This window comes from Narcine bancroftii, chromosome 4 (genome assembly GCF_036971445.1).
Source record: "Narcine bancroftii isolate sNarBan1 chromosome 4, sNarBan1.hap1, whole genome shotgun sequence".
Lineage (NCBI taxonomy): Eukaryota > Metazoa > Chordata > Chondrichthyes > Torpediniformes > Narcinidae > Narcine > Narcine bancroftii.
The window spans coordinates 129,040,255-129,066,050 of record NC_091472.1 but is presented as its reverse complement, the minus strand read 5'-3'; the positions used below and the strand labels follow the sequence as shown (position 1 = coordinate 129,066,050).

The 25,796-nt window shown below is 39.4% G+C and overlaps 1 protein-coding gene across 1 annotated transcript in view; it reads left to right on the top strand.

Annotated features, from left to right (window-relative positions):
- The window catches only part of pole (polymerase (DNA directed), epsilon), a 147,534-nt gene that overhangs the window by 34,435 nt on the left and 87,303 nt on the right, over nt 1-25,796 (top strand). The window contains exons 13-18 of the mRNA XM_069932838.1: nt 3,141-3,273; nt 11,416-11,529; nt 12,457-12,669; nt 15,663-15,770; nt 22,368-22,496; nt 23,617-23,719. Of these exons, the coding sequence (XP_069788939.1) occupies nt 3,141-3,273; nt 11,416-11,529; nt 12,457-12,669; nt 15,663-15,770; nt 22,368-22,496; nt 23,617-23,719 (800 nt within the window). The remainder of the gene's footprint in view (nt 1-3,140; nt 3,274-11,415; nt 11,530-12,456; nt 12,670-15,662; nt 15,771-22,367; nt 22,497-23,616; nt 23,720-25,796) is intronic.

The window sequence follows — 25,796 nt, the reverse complement described above, 5'->3', positions numbered from 1 at the left end:
AACAATAAAGAAAGGAGTTTGAAGGATTAAAATTGTTTAATTCTCACCAAAAAAAAGTTGGCCTCAATGCCACCACCGATCACCAAAATAAGCTCCACATGCCCGCCTCCGATGGAACTGCCGATCCTCGACACGAATCCACCACTGTCACTGATCCCGGGCCCGTAGAACACTCACTGCTGAGTCAGCAGGTTCCTGTCTACCCGATCACCCAAGTCCCAAGTTTAAATCCTCCCCTAGGCCGAAGGAAGAATTTGGAGTCGGCTTCCAGAGGAGGGAGGGAATGCCACTGAGCCCAAGATCCCTGTTCCTGCCCGGGAAGCTGCTCTCCTTGATGACGCCAGGACAAGGGATTCTTCTAACTGCTTGCGGCTGGGAGACAGCAGCACACAATTTGAAAGGGAGAGTTAGTAGGGGAATGTAAAGAAGAAATGGAAAGAGAGGGGAGGGAGTTACCTGAAACAAGAACAATCATCGTTCCAATTTTATGGCAGGTGAATTCTTTATTCTACCTGTGAGGTCAATTCAGCTCTGAAAAAATTTTGGATAAATGAGAATTTATGATTTGTTTCCAATATCCTTGTTTATCTGAAATTTAAAAACATTTTTTTTTGATAAATGAGGATTTTGGAGAATCCAATTTTGGATAATTGGAGTTGTACTGGAATTTTTTTAGGAAGGATTAATATGAGTCAGCACATCAAGGGCTGAAGGACCTGTTCTATGTTTTATATAACTACCCTGTCAACCTGGACTGCCACCTTAAGAGATCTATGGATGTGGAACCCAAAGTCCCTCTGTTCTTCCACATTATTAAGAATCCTGCCATTAATCACATCCTTCACCTTCAAACTCCATCTTCCAAAATGCATCTCTTCGCACTTATCTGGAGTGAGCTCTATCTGCCACTTCTGCGGCAAAATCTGCATCTTCTCTTCATCCTGTTTAACCTTCAACAAACTTCTATACTATCCACACCTCCAATGTTCATGTCATTTGCAAACTTACTTACTCATCCTTCATCTAGGTGGTTTATAAAGATCACAAAGAACAGGGGTCCAAGAACAGATCCATGCACAACTCTACATGTCACTGACCTCCAGGCAGAATAGGTACCGTCTACTTCTACCCTCTGATTTCTGCAGGCAAGCATAATCCACAAAGCCAAGGTTCCATAGATCCCATGCCTCATGGCTTTCTGAATGAGTCTACCATGGGGCACTTTGTCAAAAACCTTAATAAAATCCATTTCCACCACATATTCTGCCTTCAATTTCTTTTCTTAGTTCCTCAAAAAAAACACAATTAGGCTTATGAGGCCTGCTCATGACCTGCCCTTCACAAAACCATGCTGACTATTCCTGAGCAGACAATGGAGGATGCCTTAAGGCAGTTGATAGGAATAGAAAGGAAAATCCAATTCTTAACACCTCATCATTCCATGTCTCAACCTTTATGAGTGATGCAAGATCACCTGCTGAACACCAAAAGGTATGACAGTTTTGACCAGCAAATTATATCCTCTTTTGAAACCAGGATATTAAAACAACATGATGTATGTGTCAAGGAAAGCCAACTTGGCAAGACATTATCTGTGTTCTTGAGGGCAAGCAGTATCGACAAGTACCAAATATAAAACCTGGTACTTAACCAAAGTAATTTGTAAAGTTGGTATTTGGAAAGGTTATCTATGAAATGGGTCAGCAGATGAGCCAGAATGAAATTGATCTCTGCCTTGCATCTAACCCAATAAAAAATTGGTTAATAAAACTGATGAGCATGTGCACCAAGTGTGAAGTGTGCGATCTTACCAAAGCGGTGTACCAGCTTCAGATCCTCAAGATGCTGATGCCCCAACTTTTTTTTTTGGATTATTTTATTTACAAATTTTAAACCACAAATACAATTATCAATTAATACTCAAATAAGCATATATATAAAATTTTTTACCCCCTTCCTCCCCCACTCTCATACTACCCTTAACCCCTAAAAGAGAAAAGGAGATTGTCAAGAAATACATACATAACTTTAATTCAACAACTGTGAACCTGAAAATCACCATCCGGATGAGCTATTGAGAGTTCTAAATCTTCAAATCAACATACTGTAAATGTGGGCTCCAAAAAGAAATGATAATTGTCAGATAAATTATTTTTTTTCCAATGAAATACAAGATCGTAACTCTGTATGTCACCTTTGGATTCCTAAATCTAGATCTGATTTCCATGTAATAGCTACACACTTCCTAGAAATAGCTAAAGCTAATCATAAAAATTCAATTTGATACAGTCAATTTTAATTTAAGACTAACCGTTTTAATATTACCCAATAATTGATGCCTCACCTTGATACCTGAGCAACATAATGCTTCATAACCCATGAAAGTGGATTAATAGTGGATTTTAAAAAAATCCCCTTTCTTAAGAATACAAAACATTTTCCTTAATTTTAAAGATGAGTGGGGATCTACGTTAAAGGAACCAGATTTCAATTGTACTTGTACAGCATCACTCAGCACTGCATTATTGTGTATGGAAAATACATTGTCACTTGATGGCATGTGGCCTGTGGTCTGAAAAATAATCATCATACAACCAACCTTCAGATTTCAGAGTCAAATTAACAAACAGCTCTGGGAGCCAAAGGCACTAAATTAATCTTGATTAATCAAACCACTTACAATGTTGGACTTCATCTCTAATCTGAAGAGTTGCATAATTGGCAGTCTTGCCTATAGTTGTTGAGTGACTCAACTCCCCCTGCTTTACTCCACTTTTAGTGCTGTTTATAAAACCTTCTTTGAAGGTTGTTGATTAATTTCCCTTATAAATTTATGTCACTGAATGTCAAATTCTTTTTACTAAAGACGTTGCTCCCTTAATGTTATGGTATTGGTATAAATATGAATTGTTGAGGTAAATGATACTCAGTAATTAATGTAGAAGATGATGATTTTTACACCCCTAAAATTTGAATAAATTATCCAAAAATCTCAGAATTGCCTAATCTAGAACATGTATTGCTGTTATTACAACTGTTCTGCGTAAATGCATGTACAGCTGCTTACTGGTAGTTTTTATTTCTCTTGGAATTTGGATAGAACCGAAATGTCATTTTTCTGGATGCTCTTTTCTTGTCAGATGGGTGAAACGAGACAGTTACTTGCCTGTTGGTAGTCAGAACTTGAAGGCAGCAGCCAAGGCCAAACTGGGTTATGACCCTGTGGAGTTGGATCCAGAAGAAATGTGTCGAATGGCCACTGAAGAACCGCAGGTAATGATCTCAAAGTGGAACTAAATATCTATTAGAGCTGGCTTTAGTAGTTGATTGTGCTGCAGTTGTTAAATTTTTTTTTATTTTTCACACTACGAATCATACTGACCAAAATGCACAAAAAGATTTCCCTCTTGAATATACACAGTGTCATTTTCTCCCCTTTTTCTCCCCCCCTCCCCACTCACTCAACGTTCAACATATATGATACATTAAACCCATTAAACAATGTTATCATACAATGAAAATAAACAAGAAATTTGTGTCATCTACTTTTACATACTGGGTCAGTTCATTTCGTCATCTCCTCCTGTCATTTTAGTGGATGGAGGTCCACGGTAGGAGTTCTCTGTTGCGTTCCATGTATGGTTCCCAAATTTGTTCGAATACTGTGATGTTATTTCTTAAATTATATGTTATTTTTTCCAATGGAATACATTTATTCATTTCTGTGTACCATTGCTGTATTCTCAGGCTATCTTCTAATTTCCAGGTTGACATAATACATTTTTTTGCTACAGCTAAGGCTATCATAATAAATCTTTTTTGTGCTTCATCCAAATCTAGTCCAAATTCTTTACTTCTTATATTACTTAGAAGAAAGATCTCTGGATTTTTTTGTATGTTGCTTTTCGTGATTTTATTTAATACCTGATTTAGATCTTCCCAAAACTTTTCCACTTTCTCACATGCCCAAATTGCATGTACTTTAGTTCCCATTTCCTTCTTACAGCGAAAACATCTATCTGATACTGTTGGGTCCCATTTATTTAACTTTTGGGACGTGGTGTATAGCCTATGTAACCAATTATATTGTATCATGCGTAACCTCGTGTTTATTGTATTTCTCATAGTTCCGGAGCATAGCTTTTCCCATGTTTCATTCCTTATCTTTATGTTTAGATCTTGTTCCCATTTTTGTTTGGGTTTACAGCTTGTTTCTTCGTTCTCTTTCTCTTGCAGTTTGATGTACATGTTTGTTATAAATCTTTTAATTATCATTGTGTCTGTAATCACATATTCAAAGCTGCTTCCTTCTGGTAACCTCAGTCTGCTTCCCAATTTGTCCTTCAAGTAGGTTTTCAGTTGGTGGTATGCAAACATTGTACCGTGAATTATACCATATTTGTCCTTCATTTGATCAAAAGATAATAATTTATTTCCTGAAAGACAATTTTCTATTCTTTTGATCCCTTTTCTCTCCCATTCTCTAAAGGAAAGGTTATCTATTGTGAAAAGGATTAGTTGATTTTGCGTCAATAATAATTTTGGTAGTTGATAATTTGTTTTATTCCTTTCTACGTGAATATTCTTCCAAATGTTGAGCAGATGGTGCAGTACTGGTGAATTCCTAAGTTGCACCAGTTTTTCATCCCACTTAGATAGTGTATGTTCAGGTACCTTCTCCCCTATTTTATACAGCTCTAATCTGGTCCAATCTGGTTTTTCCCTTGTTTGATTAAAAATTTGATAGGTATCTTAATTGTGCTGTTCTATAATAATTCTTAAAGTTTGGTAGTTGTAAGCCCCCTTGTTTGTACCATTCTGTTAATTTATTTAGCGCTATCTTCGGTTTCCCCCCTTTCCATAAGAATTTCCTTATTATTTTCTTTAACTCCTTGAAGAATTTTTCTGTTAGGTGAATTAGTAACGATTGAAATAGGTATTGTATCCTTGGGAAGATATTCATTTTAATCAGTGTTAGTGGTAAGTCTTTCCAATGTTCTAAGTCGTCTTGTAATTTCTTCATTAATGGCAGATAATTTAGTTTGTATAGATGGCCTAGATTATTATCTAGTTGTATACCTAGGTATCGAATTGCTTGTGTTTGCCATCTAAATGGTGATTCTTTCTTAAACTTTGTGAAATCAGCATTATTCATTGGCATTGCTTCACTTTTATTTGCGTTGATCTTGTACCCCGATACTTCTCCATATTCCTTCAATTTCTTATGTAATTCTTTTATTGATATTTCTGGTTCTGTTAAGTATACTATGACGTTATCTGCAAATAGACTGATTTTATATTCCTTCTCTTTTATTTTTATCCCTCTTATTTTATTTTCTGTTCTTATCAGTTCTGCCAGTGGTTCCATAGCTAACGCGAACAGTGAGGGAGATAGTAGACATCCCTGCCTAGTTGATCTGCTTAATTTAAATTGGTTTGATATATATCCATTTACTGTCACCTTCGCCAATAGTCCCTTTTATAAAGCTTTAATCCAATTAATATATTTCTCTGGTATGTTGAACCTCTATAGTACTTTGAATAAATAATTCTATTCTACCCTGTCAAAAGCTTTCTCTGCGTCTAAGGCAACCGCCACTGTTGGCGTCTTATTTCCTTGTACTGCATGGATTAAGTTAATGAACTTACAGATATTGTCCATTGTTTGTCTTTTCTTAATAAATCCAGTTTGATCTAGTTTTACTATTTTTGGTACACAGTCAGCCAATCTGTTTGCTAATAGTTTAGCTATTATCTTATCATCTGAGTTAAGTAGAGATATTGGTCTATATGATGCTGGTGTTAGTGGATCTTTCCCCGTCTGTGGTATTACTGTAATTATTGCCGTTTTGCATGAATCTGGCATGTTTTGTGTTTCTTCATTCTTGTTCATTACTTCCAGGAGAGGAGGGGAGGAATTAATAAGTCTTTAAATGTTTTATAGAATTCTATTGGGAGTCCATCGTCTCCCGGCGTTTTATTGTTTGGTAGTTTTTTAAAATATCCTTTATTTCCTCTATTTCAAATAGTTTTATTAATTTATTTTGCACCTCTTCTTGCAATTTCAGTAGTTCAATTTTAGCTAGAAACTCATCTATTTTGTCTTCTTTCCCTTCGTTATCAGTTCGATATAGTTGCTCGTAGAATTCTTTGAAGTTTTCATTGATCTCCGTTGGGTTATATGTAATTTGTTTGTCCTTTTTCCTTGATTCCTTTTTAGTTTGTTCTGTCTTAAACTGCCAAGCTAGTATTTTGTGCGTTTTTTCTCCTAGCTCATAATACTTCTGTTTTGTATTCATTATGTTCTTCTCCACCTTGTATGTTTGTAGTGTTTCATTTTTTATTTTTTTGTCCACCAATTCTCTTTTTGTTGTATTTTCCCTTATTGCTAATTCTTTTTCTGTACTTGCTATTTCCTTATTGTAGTCCTTCTTCATCTTAGTTACATAACTTATTATCTGCCCTCTGATGAACGCTTTCATTGCATCCCATAGTATAAACTTATCTTTCGCTGATTCTGTATTTATTTCAAAGTCCATTTTAATTTGTCACTCAATGAATTATCTAAAATCCTGCCTTTTAAGTAGCATGGAGTTTAATCTCCATCTATACGTTCTTGTTGGGATGTCCTCCAGCTCTATTGCTAATAACAGGGGTGAGTGATCTGATAACAATCTAGCTTTGTATTCCGTTTTCCTAACTCTCCCTTGGATGTGGGCTGACAACAGGAACAGGTCTATCCTTGAGTATATTTTATGTCTTCCCGAATAATGAGTTTTCCTTCTCCTTTGGGTGTTGTCTCCTCCATATATCCAAAAGTTGCATTTCCTGCATCAATTTAACCATAAATTTGGTTACTTTGTTCTTTCTGCTAGTCTTTTTTCCAGTTTTATCCATCTTTGAGTCCAAATTGAGGATAAAGTCCCCTCCTATCAATATATTCCCCTACGTATCTGCAATCTTCAAAAAGATATCTTGCATAAATTTTTGATCCTCTTCATTAGGTGCATATACATTGAGCAAATTCCAAAATTCTGAATATATCTGACACTTCATCATGACATACTTCCCTGCTGGATCTATTATTTCCTCCTCTATTTTGATTGGTACATTTTTATTGATTAATATAGCTACTCCTCTGGCTTTTGAATTATATGATACTGCCGTTACGTGCCCTACCCAGTCTCTCCTTAATTTCTTGTGTTCCACTTCAGTTAGATGTGTTTCTTGCACGAATGCTATATCAATTTTTTCTTCAGTAAATTTAACAGCCTCTTCCTTTTGATTTGGTTATGTATTCCGTTAATATTTATAGTCATATAGTTCAACATGGCCATTTCATACTTTGTTTACCTTTCATTTCCACTTCCTCATTACCACCTTTCCTCCTTATCCATTTTCTGTTTTCTTTTTTTGAACGCCCTGTAAGACAACACTTCTAAAATATAGAATATTTCCACTATTCCCACATCTAAAATTCCCTTAACTCCAAATGTTCCCCGCCCCCCCCCCCCCCCGAGTTGCCCCTTGTCCCTTGTCGGGCAACCACATCTCCCCTCTCCATTTCGAGTGAGAACCCGCTCACAAGCGTCAACTGATTACGCAGTGACTGTTATTCTCTCCCACCCAGCCCCCTCCAGAAAAGACTTTTATCTTCACATATAACAAAGCTCTTCCTCTTAATTCCCCCCTTACTTCCTTTCTTCCCTTTCTTCCCCTTCTTAGTTCTTACTTATACTTTATTCTTCTTCTTCATATGAAGTTTGTTGTCATTCTTGTTCTTGTAACATCTCTTCATCTCTCTGTCTGTTTTGCAGGCATTCTGCAAATTCTCGTGCTTTCTCCAGATCCGAGAACAGTCTCCTTTTGCTGCCCCGGGATAACTATTTTAAGCACCGCTGGATATCTTAACATAAATTTATAGCCTTTCTTCCATAGGATTGATTTTGCTGCGTTAAACTCCTTCCTCTTCTTTAGGAGCTCAAAACTTATGTCTGGGTAGAAAATTTTTTTTTGACCTTTGTATTCCAGAGGCTTTTTGTCTTCTCTCATTTTTTTCATTGCTGTCTCCAATATATTTTCTCTTGTCATATATCTCAGGAATTTTACTAGAATGGATCTTGGTTTTGTTGTGTCTGTGGTTTTGGGGCTAATGTTCTGTGTGCCCTTTCTATTTCCATTCCTTCCTGTATTTCTGGCATTCCTAGGACCCTGGGAATCCATTCTTTTATAAATTCTTTCATATCTTTGCCTTCTTCATCTTCCTTAAGGCCCACTATCTTTATATTGTTTCTCCTATTATAGTTTTCCATTAAATCCATCTTCTGAGCTAACAACTGCTGTATTTCTTTAATTTTTTTATCAGTTTCTTCCAATTTCCTTTTTAAGTCGTCCACTTCCATTTCTACTTCTCGTTCTTCCACCTTGTCAACTCTTTTCCCTATTTCTGTCATGACCATCTCTAATCTACTCACTTTTTCTTCTGTACCTTTTATTCTTCATTTTATTTCACTAAATTCTTGTGTCAGCTATTCTTTTAATGCTTCCATATATTCTTGAAAACATTTTTTATCCATGTACTGTATATTCCCTTTATCTTCCATTTTTTCTGTGTGGAGCTTGATGCTCTTCCCCCTGTGTCTGCTCCAGGACCTGCATCCTCTACCTCTCTTCCTTGTATTGTGTCTCTTTGACTTTCTTGTTGGGCTGTTTATCTCAGTTTGCTGGGTATTTTTTTTTAATTAATGGTGTCTTGATGTTGGTCCTCTTCCTCTGGGCTGGTCATCTGCTGTGTCTCTGATTTCCTTTTTTCATTCTCCTCCCTCCCATTCCCGTTATTTTCTATATTTTCCCGCTGGGAGCCCTACTATCGGGTCTTCTCAGCTGGTCCCCCCTCCTGTCGGTGTTGTCTTTGTCATGTGCGGTTGCGCACCTCTGTTTGGCTCCGTGAGCCATCCTTGTAGTCCTGCGTTCAGTGGGTCATGATCCTTCGGGGTTTCCATTTACCTCAGGGAGTGGGCTCCTCTTTCCACGGCGGGTCCCTGCTTCTTCGTACAGGTAAGGCCTTCACCTTTCTCTTCCGGCGTCTTTCCTTCTTCTTTTCTTCGCATTGTTTTTGGCTTTCCTTTCTTTGGTGCCATTACCTCCATACCTTTATTTTTTATTTGTTGTGGTTTGTGTGTCTGGGGCTTTGCTTTTTCTTTACTTTTTTCCTTCTTTTCTGGAGAGGGCTGGTATTCTCCCATCGACCACTACTCCATCACGTGACTCCTCAGCTGCAAGAAGACTTGACGCACCTCCGCACCCAGCTGAGCAAGTTCAGACTGACGATCAACCAAGCCAAATACCAGTTCAGGTTGGAGACCATTAACTTCCTGGGCCATTGGATAACCAATGAAGGGGTCATGCCACTACCCAGCAAGGTGGAGGACATCCAGAAGTTTCCTAGACCCAGCACGATCAGGGGGCTACAGGAGTTCGTGGGTATGATCAATTTTTACTACAGGTTCATCCCCTCAGCTGCCCGAATCATGTGGCCCTTGTTCACCTGGATGGCAGGCAAGGTGAAGGACATCACCTGGGCCGGGGAGTCAGCAGAAGCCTTCATGGAACAGGAACAGTGATCAGCAGAGTTCTGGAGCAACAGATCGAAGGGAGTTGGCAGCCGCTGGCTTTTTTCAGCAAACATCTGCAGCATCCGGAACTGAATTATAGTGCTTTTGACAGGAAGCTACTGGGGCTGTACTTGGCCATCCACCACTTCAGGTACTTCCTTGAGGGCAGGACTTTTACACCCTTCACAGACTACAAGCCCCTGACTTTCGCCTTGGCCAAGATCTCGGGTCCCTGGTCAACCTGCCAGAAACGTCGCCTGTCTTGCATCTCGGAGTACACCATAGATGTAAGGCACATCTCTGGCAAGGACAATGTGGTGATCAACACACTGCCAAGACAGAGTATCCATGCGCTCTCAAGAGGAGTTGATTTTGTGGCGCTGGCAAGATGACAAGGAGATGTTCCAGTACAGGAAGTAACCCAGTATAGAGATGAAAAAAGAATTTAATTACTTAAGTTATTTGTGGGCATTGATTCACAATTTATATATTTTTCCTTCCAAAAATGCACAATTTCATATTTTCCCACACCATACCCCATTTGCTATATTTTCCCCATTCATTTGTATCCATTGTTGATCTTCTTGTGTTATCTTTGTCACTTTGAGTCATGAGCAAACTTTGCAAACATGCCTATTATTTTCAATCCCAAAAAGTTATTGTCCTTGCACCAATTCCTGTACCACACCATTGTGGATTGGAAAGCCAAGGATTGTTCTCACTTCAGTTCAGGAGAATTGACCTTATTGAGGTTTATAAAATCATGAGGGTTAAAGGATATCACAATCTTTTTCCAAGGTTAGGCAAGTCTAAAGTAGAATGACATCGGTGTGAGGTGAGAGGGAAAGATTTAAAGGGAATCTGAGGTTTTTTTCCAGAGGGTGGTGGATATATGGAACAAGTTGTCAAAGGTGGTGTTAGAGGCAAGTACATTGGGAAAAAAAAACACCTGGACAGGTAACGAATAAGAAATTTGTATTGGAATATGGCCAAATGAAGGAAAATGGGATTAGTGCAGAAGGGTATCTTGGTCACCATGGATGTCAGGTGACATGTTTTACGACCTATGACCACTTGTTGTTTCTCAAGAACAAGAAAATTATCAATTTAAGCTGTTTCTTATAGTTAATTAGTCTCCAATCTAACTTTAAAATGTTGCCTTTTATACTTGGAGCTTTTATTTTCTGCATTATTTTTTGTGATATATTCTACAAATCTAAATATGATATATCCATCAGTTCCCCTTTTTCCATTTAAAAGAAGTCCATTAAATTGGTCCAAAATTATTTCACCTCAATAAAATCACATTGGGTTACTTCCCTTGAATATTTCTGTACCCTGATCTTGCATCTCTACCAGTGGCTTCCAATGTTTTCTGATGATAGATGACAGGTGGTTCAGCTCTTTATCTCTCTCCCTTGTTGAATAAAAGAATGCATTTGCTATTTACCAATCTAATAAAATTTTTCCTGGAGTCTCGATGGAATGCATTACATTTGCTGATGAATGGAGCAAATTCTTTAATTAGGAAGAAATTTAGCCAATGTTAGAAAGCAAACACTTATAGGTATTTCACATTTCCAAAAAGGTAGTGTTCACACTTTGGACTTCACTTGCATCGATACTTAATGAATTATGGCATGCATTTTTCAGTTGCACATATCTGAAATTGAAATAACTGAAATATAATGAAATAATGATTTGCATTGCTGAATTTAAGATTGACAATTTTAGGATGAAAATGTATAGGTTACCAGCAAGGGGTCCCTGGAATATCAGCGATTTTCATTTTCTGTTTCAGACTTTAGCAACTTACTCGGTGTCTGATGCTGTGGCTACATATTACATGTACATGAAGTATGTACATCCCTTCATTTTTGCCTTGTGCACAATCATTCCTATGGAGCCTGATGAGGTAGGTGTATAAAATCTGGAGGGTTTGACCATCCCAGAACAGATAAATGGGTAATGTTTTCAGTTTGGACAAACCTTTTGGAGGTTGCTAAATTTCAATATACCCATGAAGTTCACCAAGATGCTAACAAAACATAAGGGGAAGTGGAACATAATTGAAAGAGTAAAGCACACTGTATTGACTATTTAATCAATGTTTTGAGAGGCCATCGGTGGAATTAAACCTTGTTGGACACATAACTACAGTCTGAAATTAGATCTTCATGAGATAAAGACTTTTGTTGCAAAGTTACATTCTCATTATTCTGACTAGAATGTTACATGACTGCAGGTACTTGAGATGTGAGAGAACTAATATTAAAAACAACAAGTCAATAGCAATTTGTTTCCAGTGAGTTAAGAAAAATTGTTCCACTTGCAAATGTTTCTAGTGGCATCTATGGTCTCAATAGTGATCAGAAGAGTTTGCCATTATCATTGTAATAGGAGATAACTGCTGATTAAGATAAGCAATGAAGCTGAGACTTGGTGAGGCACGTGAGGAAGATCCGAAGTACTTTCTTGTACAAAGGTTTTGAAAATTTTGCAGATGCTCAAAAAGTAATTGGTTACAAAGCTTGTTGAACATTTTTCAAGTGACAGCTTTTGTCATTTTTACCTGATGGTGTTTGCAAGTAAAACAAATGAAGTTGCACTCAGTTATGATAAGCAGTATGAAAAGTTCAAAGAATTCTTTGTGTTTGACCATTGTTTCCACTGCATAATTCCTGCGACAAGATGGTCTTGGGGTTTTTGTGTTGTCAGCAAAGGAGCTTTTGCACCTTATTAAAATTGTTTAATTGCATGAAGAAACCTTCTTGCATTTTTCCATAATAAAATCTCATGTGTTTTAAGATGTACTTCAGTTTAGTTATTCTTTGTATCTCAGGTCTTAAGAAAGGGGTCTGGAACACTTTGTGAGGCACTCCTGATGGTCCAGGCTTTTCATGCCAACATCATCTTCCCAAACAAGCAGGAACAAGTCTTTAATAAGTTGACGAATGATGGTCACGTGCTTGACTCGGAAACATATGTCGGAGGACACGTTGAAGCATTGGAATCGGGGGTTTTTCGCAGTGACATTCCATGCCGATTTAAAATGGTGTGTATTTAAGAATGAATGCTGTTGTGGTTCTAGGCACGCATAACCCAAATTATGGGGTTTATCTGAAGATTAGTCTGCTGCAAGGGAGTGGTATTGCTTGTGTGTTGTACTTCTATCTTCAGATGTTGTAAAGCATGAATCTCTGATCTAGCTCATTAAGCATGCTCATCAGCAGTGCTGATGATCATGGACCTTTAAATCATCAAATATTATGGCATTAAATGGTCAGTTCGCATGGTGTCTATTCCATCAGATTGACTGTCAAATTAATTTTACCATGAGTTAGCATGAACAAAGTTCACTCGCCTTTGGTGCTGAACAGGCAAATGGTGACCACTCAGGAGGGTTTTTGCTGGTTTTCAGAGAGATTCCTTTTCCAGGACATTCACAACTGATTCCTTCTCAATTAGTCTTGCTGACAAAGCTTGTCCCCTTCTGAGTTCTCCAGGTGATCCTCTTTCTTTCAGGTCACCTGTCAGATTACCAGTCTTCTCCTTGGACCAGACAGCCTCCCAAAGTTGGCCAGCTTTGTCCTTCTGGAAACAATTTCTGTGTGCAGTTTGGGTCACCAAATTAGAGGAAGGTGATAAACAAAATAGAGAGAGTGCAGAGAAGGTTCACGAGAATGTTGACAGGATGCTAGGGTTTGAGTGACAGAGAAAGGTTGAGCAGCCTGGGGCTTTTTTCTCTGGAGCGTAGAAGATTGAGGGGGGAGGTGTTCAAGATTTTAAAAGGGACAGAGAGAGTCAACGTGGATAGGCTTTTTTAATTAAGAGTGGGGGATATTCAAACCAGAGGCCATGGTTTGAGATTGCAGGGGGAAAATTATGACGGGAAATTTCTTCACGCAAAGGGTGGTTGGGATGTGGAATAAGCTTCCAGCAGAGGTGGTTGAAGCAAGGATGTTATTTACATTTAAGGAAAGACTGGATAATTACAAGGAGGGGAGAGGATTGGAGGTGTTAGTCAGTGGGACGAGGAGGGTGGGGATTTGTTCCGGCATGGACTCGTAGGGCCAAACTGGCTTGTTCTGTGCTATATATGGTTATGAGGTTAAGAAAAGCTTAATTTAAAATTTAATTTGTTTGACAACCCTTTTAAATATGATTAAAAGGTTTTTATTTTTGCTTGATGATTTTCCAGCAATTGCTAAAGGACTTGTCCTAAAGAGAGGTGGCATTATCAGGCAATGTTATAACCAACTATCTCCAAGTTCTGTTGACTGTTGAGCAGTGCTTGAGCCCAGGGCAAAGCACAAAGCTACTTAGATGTTGCAGTGGAAGCTGGATTCCAAGATCAAGTGCAGATGAATGGACTTGTGTAAAGCTGAAGGAAGGTGTTTCTCAAAATACATCTGGGAATTCTCTAAGACTAGTGCTCCCTGAGACTTCCAGGGATGTAAATTAACAGATTAATTCGATACTCAATAGCACATAATTTAATATTAAATTTAGACATACAATATGGTAACAGGTCCTTCCGATCCACAAGCCTATGCCCCGCAAATACACCAATTAACCTACAATTCGTATATATTTTTGAAGGGAGGGAGAAAATCAGAGCACCCAGAGAAAACCCATGCAGACACTTGGTGAATGTACAAACTCCTTACAGTCAGTGGCAGATTCGAACTTGGGTCACTAATGCTGTAATACTGTTGTGCTAACTGTGCCATCCCAAACACTGCTGATTGCTTGTAATTGATCTTGTGTGTGTCTCATTCTTGGAAGTATGGCCGAAAGCTGTATTGACTATACCAGAGTGCGAACTTTGGATTGAAGTTGTAAATCAAATTTATGGCTTGTTTATTGCTCCAGGAATTAATTTATTCAGAACTGTTACTTTGGTCTGAAAATTTACTGCTGAAAACTTGAATATCAGTGATCAGCACCATATTTTTATATCGCACACATTGTATGCGTATTTTATAAACCAGGTAATTCTCCCCCCCCCCCGCATTATATGCATGTGCGCTATATGAGAATATTTTTACATGTTGAAAGAACGTGCATAATTAATACCGAGCATGGGAAAGAAGCGCTGACAATTTATGGCGAGCATGAGAATGTAGTAGCAGCAATGAAAGAACATGCATAATTTATAGCAGGTGTGGGAAATTTTGATTTTGGGAATATCTCTTTGTACTGAACACCAAGATATTCCTATAAACAGGACATTCTGGCTAGGGCATTGCTCCTTATCAGTGTTAATTGCCTAGACCTGACCCTGAGGGAGGAAATTGACACATCAAGTGCCTCTGATTTGAGACAGCATTAAAATTAAAATCCTGAAGCCTGTCTTTGATCTATTTAATAGATTCCTCTCTAAAACTTGTTAATGTTTTGCAGCACGATGTCATCTATATAATGGGAGATAGTCACCTCTGGGCAAAGTTGATCGGGTATTAATTGCAGGAAATCAACTGCGAGATACTGGTGTATGCTTTGTATCATGTCCCATTTAAATGCAAATAGCTTTTGCCAGACAGAAATACTACACCTGAGCAGTATATGCACGTGCGCATTATACAAAAATATTTTTATGCAATTTATGATTTTCTGCACGTTATATGCATTGCGCGTTATAGGAGTGAAAATACTCATATACTCTAATTCTAAGAGAGGAGTGCTTGGGGCCCAATTATTGATCAAAGGTCATAATTTTGAATGGCGTCAAAGTAAAAATCAAAAGGGAGACAGACCTGTGTTCTTTCCAACTTCCAATGCTGTCACCTCTTAGAATCTTGGCTATCTAGTGGTGGTTGAGTTGGGCAATTTTTTGTTTCCAGGTTTCTGAATAGGACTATTTACAATCTCTGCCATGTATTAAAAACCAATTGTTCCATTTTAATGTGTTCTCTCTTTTTTATGCAACTTGTGAATCAAGAAAGCAAGACCAATTTGAAATCTAGTTTTGATATTTATAATGGGAATTATTGGACCTTTAGAATTGTTTTTATTGTGATTTTTTTTCATGGATTTTTCTTTAAGAACCCAGCAGCATTTGACTTTCTGCTGCAGAGGGTAGAGGACACTATGCAACATGCTATTGAGGAGGAGGAGAAGCTTCCAATGGAGCAGGTTACCAATTTCCAAGAGGTAAATACTATTATGTGCATTCAATAGAGTAGAAAGAAATTCATTTTGAGGAAAAATTTGGGCATGACAGTTTGTGCTTGTTTTTCTAAACACTGTTTTTTTTTGGGCCGGTGTGTTCCATTAAAAAAAAATCATTTTGTCCTAATTAGTTTGGATGTGGTTTCAAATAAAATATTCTGAAATGCTTCTGTTGTTCACAAATACCAGTCAGCCATGACTGATGAGGTACTACTTGTTCTTCAACTTTTCTTGACCATTCAATCTATAGTGGGGGGGGAGGGGGGGAAGAGAGAGATTTTTAAAAAATCATCCATGTGAATACAGAGCCCTTTTCGAGATACTATTCTGAAGATTCGTTCCATGATGTAATATATCAGGCAATTTATCCTCGTCATGGCCTGCTGAATTTTAATTTATTCACTTTTCTTCCCAGAATTTCAGCAATTCCGATAGAATAAATTTTCTTGATCTATCTTGGCAATGAGCTGCACCTTGAACCACTGCAGTTCTGCGGTGGTGATGTTGAACCAAGAGTTCTGGGATTTAATGATGTATTTCCTGATTATGGATAGTGCACAACTTGGAAGGAAGGTGGTTGTTTGCATGTCCATGTTGCCAATCTGTGGTGGGATTTGGGATATGCTGACATAATGGCAGAGGAAAGTAACAAATATTATCTGCTCTACTGAACTGGAATTTTGATATTTATTTACCTATAATGGAACATTAAACGAGAACTTACCGGTTTGAAGTTTGATTATTATTTGAGTAATGGAAGTGGTGAGATAATATGAGATCCCATCTGCGCATGTACAGCCAATCTTTGAATCTCAAAAAAGACGACCACTGGTTTAATTCTGTCAAAAGGGCATTTTATTGTGAGGCATACATGCAACACTAGAACTACCTTAAAAATGATCAAAGTAATTACAGGAGGGCCACTCCCATTACTCAAATAATAATTATCAAACTTCAAACCGGTAAATTCTTGTTTAATGCTCTGTTATTTTTTGTAATGCTCGTTGTTTCGCTAATATGAGATTGCAAAGTTCAGTGGTCTCTTTTTCACATGGTCCGAAAAACCATAGGGTAGATTGATAGACCTCCAGTATGTGGCACAATTCAATGGGCAGCCTGCATAACTGCTGCAATGAAATTTTGCCATTCTGTCCTCAGAGGTTTATTGTAAAACCTGTTAAATGTTCTTTCATTTGACCATCCTGCTTGATGGATGATATCCTAAATGGGGACTTCCGCTCTACTAGCTGTAGACATAGCTGCCGTTCTGGTTGAATGAGCCCCAAACCAAGTGATATCCTCTCCAGCCAACCTCATGGTCCTCTTTAGTCTTCTGGCCAAGGTCTGTGAGGATGCCCACTGATGTGATTTCCTGTAACATTCAAACAAGAATCTCTCTTCCCCTCTGATATCATGAGTACTTTCAATATATTGTCTCAGATACCACACCACACATAATCTTTCATCCTCTTGATAAGCATACAATTTAAACCTTGTTCCCACACTACCAGGTGTATTATGTTTCAACAAGTCATGACATGAAAATCAACAAAGTCATTTTCCAAAATTATATAGTCCAATTGTAAACAAGTTAAAGTCTTTATTCTTTGGTCTGAAGTCAAGGCCACAAGCCTGAGCAATTGCCTTGATTAATCAGATAAGTCCAAAGTGTATGCTGGTGACAAATGTCGCAACAAATCCAATACAATTTTAACATCTCAGATAGCATGATAACATGGCGTAGCAGACATAAGTGAAATACTTCCCTCATAAATCTTGAAATCAGGGGATGATTCCCGACAGAGTGTTTGGTGTTTCGTAGAGATAGGAAAGCCGCCAAAGCACTCTTGGCCATATTGATAGCACTATAACTGGCTACATGAACATAAAACAAATCAGTGAGGAAATGCAAAACATCTGAAACTGAATCGTAATTAACATTTAAACACTCATTAAAACAAAACAGTTGCCATTTGTTAACATAAGTGGCATATTGCTTCTGAGTTTCTTTCTCCATGAAGCACAAATAACATCCACTGTTTTCGGCTTCTGTCCTTTTACATCGAACTTTTCACGCCAATCCTGCAACATAAGAGATCTAGATGAGTGAGAGGATAAGGAGAGATACTGGTGGAATGAGCAGGTCCTTGCTCCTTCTCAACTGCAAAGGCTGTTCTAGCATCCAATTCAGCATTGGGAACCAAGACTGGGAAAGCCAATTTGGCACCACCAGGAGTCCAGTGGCCACGCCCTCCTGAACTTTGTTCAGGCATTTAGCTACTACTGAGGGGGGGAGGTGGAAGAGAAGCATAGAAAGTCAGTTCTGCTCAATCAATCATAAAGGTGTCTATGGCTTCTGCCTGGGGGTCTGGCAATCAGGTACTTGGGCATTAAACAAGATTCAAACAGATCAATCTCTGGCAACCATCAGATTAAAACTCTTTTCCCCCAACATCCATTCCATTCTATCATTGAACTTTCTAGACATCACATCCCCCTGATAGTTCAGATGCCCTGGCAAATATCAGCTGTAATCCAGATATTCCTTTCAATACACCAACCCCATGTCTGTATTGTGAGCCAGTTACATGATGGGAACTATTCAGAGATGCTACTGCTGAGGTGTTGTCTAACCTCATCAACACATGTATACCCCTTTTCTCTGCACAGAATGACTTCAGTGCCATCTGAGCTGCCAACATTTCTAGAAAGTTAATGCCAGATGCTGATACCAATTTAATCTCTTGAATAGTCCATCTGCCACCGACAGAGGTAGTTAAGTCTGTGGCGCCCCATCCTTCACCACTAGCATTTGATCGGATTTCCATGTCAAACTTGCTAATCTCTATCATGGCATAAGCCTGAGATGCATTTGTCGTCCACCACGCAAGTCCTGCCTTAGCCTCTTGTGATAAGCTCATAGGTCTATCAAAATGTCCCCTGGTGGCCTTTAAGGCTTGTATATTTTTGGGAACCATACTGAACGGCTGGGAAAGCAGCTACCAATTTCCCAATTACTTTTGCTACTTTATGAATAGAGGGACGTGATTCTGCAATCAAAGCACTACAAGCCTGAAGAATTTATACCTTTTTCTTTTCTGGCAGGGTTATTCTCATAGATTCTATATTTAAGAGGAACCTGAGGAATTTAATTTCTCTAGTTGGGCTGAGGACTGATTTTTCTGTGTGTGTATAATAAATCCCATTTCCTGCAGCAGCGCCATTGTGGTGTTCACTGCTTTCTGTGTTTTGCCCATGAACCGACAGATCATGATGGTGTCATCCAAGTAATCCATCACCATATGTCCCTTCTTTCTGGGCCGGGAGAAAACCGGTTTCAGAAATTTTGTAAATATTCTGGGTGCCGAACTAAGTCCATTAGATAGTGCCTTATGTTGCCACAATTCAACCTTCCAAATAAACTTCAGGTACTTTCTCGAGAGTGGGTATATAGATACTGAATAATAAGCATCTTGTAAATTGATGGATGCCATAAAATAGCCCTTGTGTAATAACGGCATAACGGAGTGAATCGTGTGCATTTTAAAATGTTGGTACAAGACATACTCATTTAAATCAGATAATCTAAGATCACTCATTCTCCCACTTCTCTTTGGTCTGTGAATATGTTTGATACGAACGCATTCTCTTCCCAGCAGCAGTGTTCTATTATGTTTTTGCGTTCTAAAGTCATAATCTCTTTATGTGTAGCTTCCATGAGCTGGGGGCAGTGTATGTATAATTGTATAAGCCCTTGGTCCTAACTGGAGGGAATTTCTGTGGGTCAAACTCAATTTGATACCCAGACACTAAGGTATACATAAGCATCAGTAGTAATATTACACCATTGGCTCAAGAACATTGTTCATCAACTGCCCACAATCTTTTCATCATAATTAGAAAATGCACTCAGCTGTCTATAGGTGGTGCTCAATTTTTTGGCGCGTTTGGCCGGTGTGGCTGTGTAATCTGGCTCAACCTCTGCAAGGGGCTTTGGGCAGGAAAATTCTGCTGCCACTGTCTCCACAGAGGGTGTTGCCCTAAAAAAATGCCTGTGTGGTGGTTCTGCTTGAAAGGATATCCTCTCTCCCCGCTAACCTGTGATAGGGATGAAACATAGCAGTTGCTCTTGCCTGTACTAGCATAGCAGTTGCTCGAGCCTCTAACCACTCTAGCTGCTGCCTTCTGCTGCTCATTCAGGTCCTTTCCCTGTTTAGTCAGATCATCACCAAAGAGACAAGAGTAGCGGGTTTACATAAATGAACTTACCGAATATTTAGATCAGGCTTTAACAGCTCCTTTCGGAAGGCATTAAGTTCGTAATTGGCATGGGAGAGCAACCCCAGTGCATCTTGTTGTGTCTCTGTTGTATCTGACGACTATCCGAGCAAAAGCAGTGATACCTTAAACCAGAGAGACCTGTAATCTTTGCATTTTCATGTCCTTGTCTCTTGTGGGGACGTTCAAATTGTCCCAAATTGCGAGGTTTACTTTTGGTATATCCAGCAGAGGGCAATTGGCTGGGCAGGGGTATTTTTTAATTGAGTCCTCTCGCATCATCTCTTTGAAGACATTAAATACCTGATAAGATTTTGACCCTGCAATTTCTTCATCAAGGGGTTGCCCAATGCCCCTCGGTACTGCAAATTTTTCTCTCATCCCGACCAATGGGAGTAGCGTATTGGGGGTTAGGGAACTCAATTTTCCATGTTTTGCCCCTCGGACTCTACCTTGTCCCATTCATATTGGAAATAAAATTCCTCCCCCTGCTCAGAAGATACTCGTGGTTTACTCACGATTGCTGATATCATGCCTCCCAACTTGTCCAGTCTTAGCGAGATCTCCCCATTGGTCGTAGGCTCTGCACTCTGGCAGCTTTTGTGATGGATCCCGATGAGCGAGTGCCCGTGGATCAGAGACACTTGCGTTGCCTTTTCTCAGGCCTTTTGTGCGGCTGGTTGTCATCCTCGCCCATTGAGCGGGCAGATTAACTACACCCGACAAGCTGGTCGTTGAGTGGCCCTTGTCTTATTGCCTCATCACTGCTGCTAGAACTGAGGAGATGTGTCGTCATTGAGGTCGCCTCCTCTGGCGGTATTTCTGTATCACTGCCAAACACGTAAGACCCCAACTTCAGTGAAGCTAGGTCAGTGAAGCCAGACGTGGCCCCTACCCTCCACTCAACGGAGGTAGATAAGGTTGCCCTGATCCAACCCCCAATGGCTGCTTCTCAGCGGGTTGACTGCCCCCCTGTTTATTGCGCTGTAGGAGCTCTGTGAGCTTGTGGCCTTTTTGCTGCACTCCTCCCCCCACCTCAGGGCCCGAGAACCTCCCACCGGCTGCTCTAGATTGCTTTTTGCTCACCTCCTTCGAGGGCGAGCCTCCCTGGGGTTCGTGCTCAGCCTCCATACGTTGGTCAGATTGTCTTAAACATGATTTACCGACTTTCCTTTTGCCCTTTTGTCGGTGCTCAAAATGGCACCCGTGCTGCAAGTCAAACATGCACAGATGGGATGTCTTATTAGCAAACCAATGTGGATTACGAAAAATATTATTTATTATCACCTTTTTTCTCCTGGCATATTGTGGTAATTTAGTTTTACAATTATCGATGGTTTATCTTTGTACCTATTTGGCTGCAGCATGCATGAATTTTGGTGCATCTGTATGTTATTTGTGTGTATTTGACAAATGTTTTCATTCACATTTTATAAATTGCAAGGTCTTCTGTCATCCTCCTATGTTTCAATGAAAATAATCCCTTTATTATTTCTTAGCTCTATCCATATTAAGTCCCTCCAAGATGTAATTTTTACTTATTGTCCAACCATAATAATCTCTCTGAACAGCAGTGCAACACTACCTCCCATTTTGTTATAGCCAAACCCCTAACCACATTTCCCCCCCCCCACCCACTTATCAAGCCTGAACCTTCTAAAGCCTAAATCCCGAAACACTGAGCTTGCAGCTCTGCCCATCTCACAATCATTTCTGTAATTGCTATGCTATCATAATCCAGTGTGCTGAACTGTGCTCTCAGGTCATCAGTCTTACCTGTGAGGCTCCTTGAATTAAAGTAAACACAGTTTGACCATCAACCTCTCATGCTTCCCCACCTGTCCCTACCTGCTACAATAACATCTGGGACCCACTCCCCTGCCTCAATAGTTTGCACCCTCCTAATTAGCACTAACAAACTTCCCTGCAAGGATATGATCTCCCTACAGTTTAGTGACAGACCATCTTTCTTGTGCAAGCCACCCCTGTCCTGGAAGAAATTGAAAGACCTGAAGCCCTTCCCCTCACCAGCTCCTCTGCCACGCGTCAGTTGTCCTCTTTTCCCATCCTTGTGCTCTTGCATATGGCACAGGGAGTAATCCTTAGATTTTTATTTTCCTCTTTAGTTCTGTTATTTTTTTGTATAGCAGAATTTTGTAAAAATTGACTGGAAAATCACATCTTATTTGGACTGGATAATTATCGATTTTAAATGGCTAGCAGTGGTGCTGAAGAAGGAAACAATACACATTATTCAGTGCTTGTGCTCAATTTCAGATTTATTTATTTTCTTCACTACAGGTATGCGATGAAATTAAAAGGAAACTGAATTGTTTGAAGGAAGTTCCCAACCGGATTGAATGCCCCCTTATTTATCACTTGGATGTGGGGGCAATGTATCCTAACATTATTCTGACCAATCGCTTGCAGGTACTGGGATTGTTGAATTAATATGAGCAAGGGAATTAATCAGACAAGGGAAGAATGAAAAATCCTGCCTTGTGAAGTAAATTATAAAGTCAATCATTGGGAGTTTTTCTTCTGGACAGTTTTTTTCCCCCTAAGCACCATGCTGTTAATGATCAGAAAGAGTGGGGCTCTCTGTTGCCTCAGTAAATGAGCTTTGCTTTCCTTACTCGGAACACTTGATGTGGCAAAATGAAGGGGTGGGGAAATCATGGATGTTATTTAAGATTGGAAAATCACAAAAAGTAAATTGGTGTGTGTTTTTTTTTAATGGGCATTAACTTTCAGTATCTGAAGTGTATTGGCCTGGTTCTGCTATATTTGTTTTGTAAATCTCCTTCAGCTTGCACTGGATGAATTTGAAAGATGATTCCTTTTGAGCAATTCTGAAGAAGTTTTGAATTTTGCCTTCACATACTCACTTGAGACAATCTCTTCACCCACTATTGCTTAACCCAGTGATATAGCAGAGCAATGCAGTAGAATGCGATCAGCAGACAATAGCCAAGGCAAACCTCTGTCCATTTATGGTTGGCCACAAGAAAAGTAAATGGAAAAAGTTTCACAGCCCCAGCAATGTGCTGCCAGGACCCACATGTGCTAGCTGTGCACTTCTTACTGCCTTTAAACAATGTTTTGCATCTTGCATTCTAAAATAGTGTTTTAAAACAGTGATTTAATCTTTTTTTAAAATTTGATCGCCCATTAAAAGGTAACACCACATCAATGTGTTGTCGTTGGTGGGTGGGGAGAATCAAATTTTTAAAGAAAACTATTTTTCCAAATGTTTTTGGCCCAAAAGAAATATAGTTCTTTACTGACCAGAGGTCAACTAACTTGACTTTTGATATTTTGGGTTAATCCAAATGGTTTCTATTTACTTGCAACTGGACCTCTCACTGAACTATGCTGTTTTCTGATTATGCACTCATCTTTGTATACCCAGAGATTTTTTTTGTCTCATGCTAGCTTTGCAGCTAATGTGGTTTGCTTGTTTAAATTATTTAGTAATCAACAAAAGATGGCTAAAATTTCAATTTGCGTCCATTGGTAATTATTTAACAGTAGTTTTTTTTTTGTATAGCCATCAGCCATGGTGGATGAAGCTACCTGTGCAGCCTGCGATTTTAACAAACCCGGTGCAAACTGCCAGCGCAAGATGACCTGGACTTGGAGAGGGGAATTCAGTGAGTGTCATTGTATATATTGAATTGAGTCAGCAATAGACAGCCCAAGTCTTTCATTCCTTCTGTATCCTATAGTAATTTAGAGTAGTTTTCCGTTTTGTCATTTTATGCAAACCATGTTATTTATTTGATGCAAAATGTTGTTATCATAGCGGTGCAGCTATTCGAGCTGCTACCTTATACCTTCAGCACTTCATGTCCAATCCTAAGCTTTAATGCTATTTGTGTGGAATTTGCATGTTTTCTGTGACCAGTTTCCCTTCAGGTTCGGGCACCTGCCCATATTTTGTCCATACCTTGATGAGGGGCTCAAGCCGGAAACATTGGTTATGTATCTATCTTTGCTATATAAAGTTATCTGACCTGCTGAGTTTCTCCAGCATCATGTTTTCACTTCAGCCATGGTGCCAGCAGACTTTAATGTTTTACTTCCTTTCCTTTGGGTGATCTAATTTTGAATTGTTCAGTTGATTCATTGGCCACTTTAAACTTCCCCCAATGGTTAGATGAGTCATACAATTTGAGGAAAGTTGATGGGAACATGGGGAGATAGGATAAAAGAAAATCGGTGAGGAAATACTATTGCTTTGAGCCAGCAGAGACTGGATGGGCTGAAATGGCCTCTTCTGACATCTAAGGAAATGTGGAGGCGAATTTGTCAATATCGCATGCATTGAGCATCTCTTTGTGAAAGGTAGAAAACTGTCTTTTTAAGATAAAACGAATAAAATTGCAGAATCTGGAATCTGAAAAGCAGAAGAATTTAGCTGGTCAAGCAATATCTCTGGAAAGAAAAATCAAACATTGTTTGGATTTTTTAAGTTGGTGGCATTGTCTATTGCAGTTTAAGTTTAAATAATTAATATCTTGGGTATGTTGCAATATTTCAACAGTTGATGGTGATAGATCACTGTCCTGATTATCATTTTGAGCTGTATTAACCCAGGTATTGAACGTAGATATTTTGGTTTCAGCCAAGCTTTGAGGTTATGTTGTTTGTCTCTTCTCTTTGGCTTGGCTTCGCAGACAAAGATTTATGGAGGGGTAAATGTCCATGTCAGCTGCAGGCTCGTTTGTGGCTGACAAGTCCGATGCGGGACAGGCAGACACGGTTGCAGCGGAAAATTGGTTGGTTGGGGTTGGGTGTTGGGTTTTTCCTCCTTTGTCTTTTATCAATGAGGTGGGCTCTGCGGTCTTCTTCAAAGGAGGTTGCTGCCCGCCGAACTGTGAGGCGCCAAGATGCACGGTTTGAAGTGATATCAGCCCACTGGCAGTGGTCAATGTGGCAGGCACCGAGATTTCTTTAGGCAGTCCTTGTACCTCTTCTTTGGTGCACCTCTGTCACGGTGGCCAGTGGAGAGCTTGCCATATAACACGATCTTGGGAAGGCGATGGTCCTCCATTCTGGAGACGTGACCTACCCAGCGCAGTTGGATCTTCAGCAGCGTGGATTTTGTTTGGATCCTTTGCAGCGACCCAAGCGACCGTGCAGTGAAACGGGCCGAATTGCCGCCCCAGTCGGTTGGTACAAGATGGCATGGGCGCCCTTCCCTTCTCAGGAGAAGCCCATGTTTGGCAACATGCGTTGCCTGGGAGATGTCACCACTTCCTGGTTGCATGTCGCAGGGCAGGCAGTGACGCTGGAATGCACTGACGTCACTCCCATAGACCAGCGCGCCCCAAACAGGAAGTTGGTCATCCCCTAAAACCAGCCAAGAGATTCAAATAAAGTCAGTTACTGGTTCATCCTCATGTTGTGTGGACATGCTTCATTTCAGTAGTGCTGCCGTTAGCAGCTCCTACACCTTGTCAATTTATGCTATCAAGTGAGATTTAACTGAATATGGAGAACATGAGCAAAAATTTACATTTTCTTATTCTGATTCTATTTCAAAAATAAATAAAGACCTTTTAAACAATAGGCTTTGATCATTTGTTGATGCAAAAAAGTAATGATTTCTATAGTAAAGTTTGTTTTAAATGGTTCCCCTCAATTATTTCTTAAGATAATGTACTTTATTTTGAGAACTTCCTAGCTAATATCACTCAAGCTGCTGGTTCAGTCATTTTCAACTTC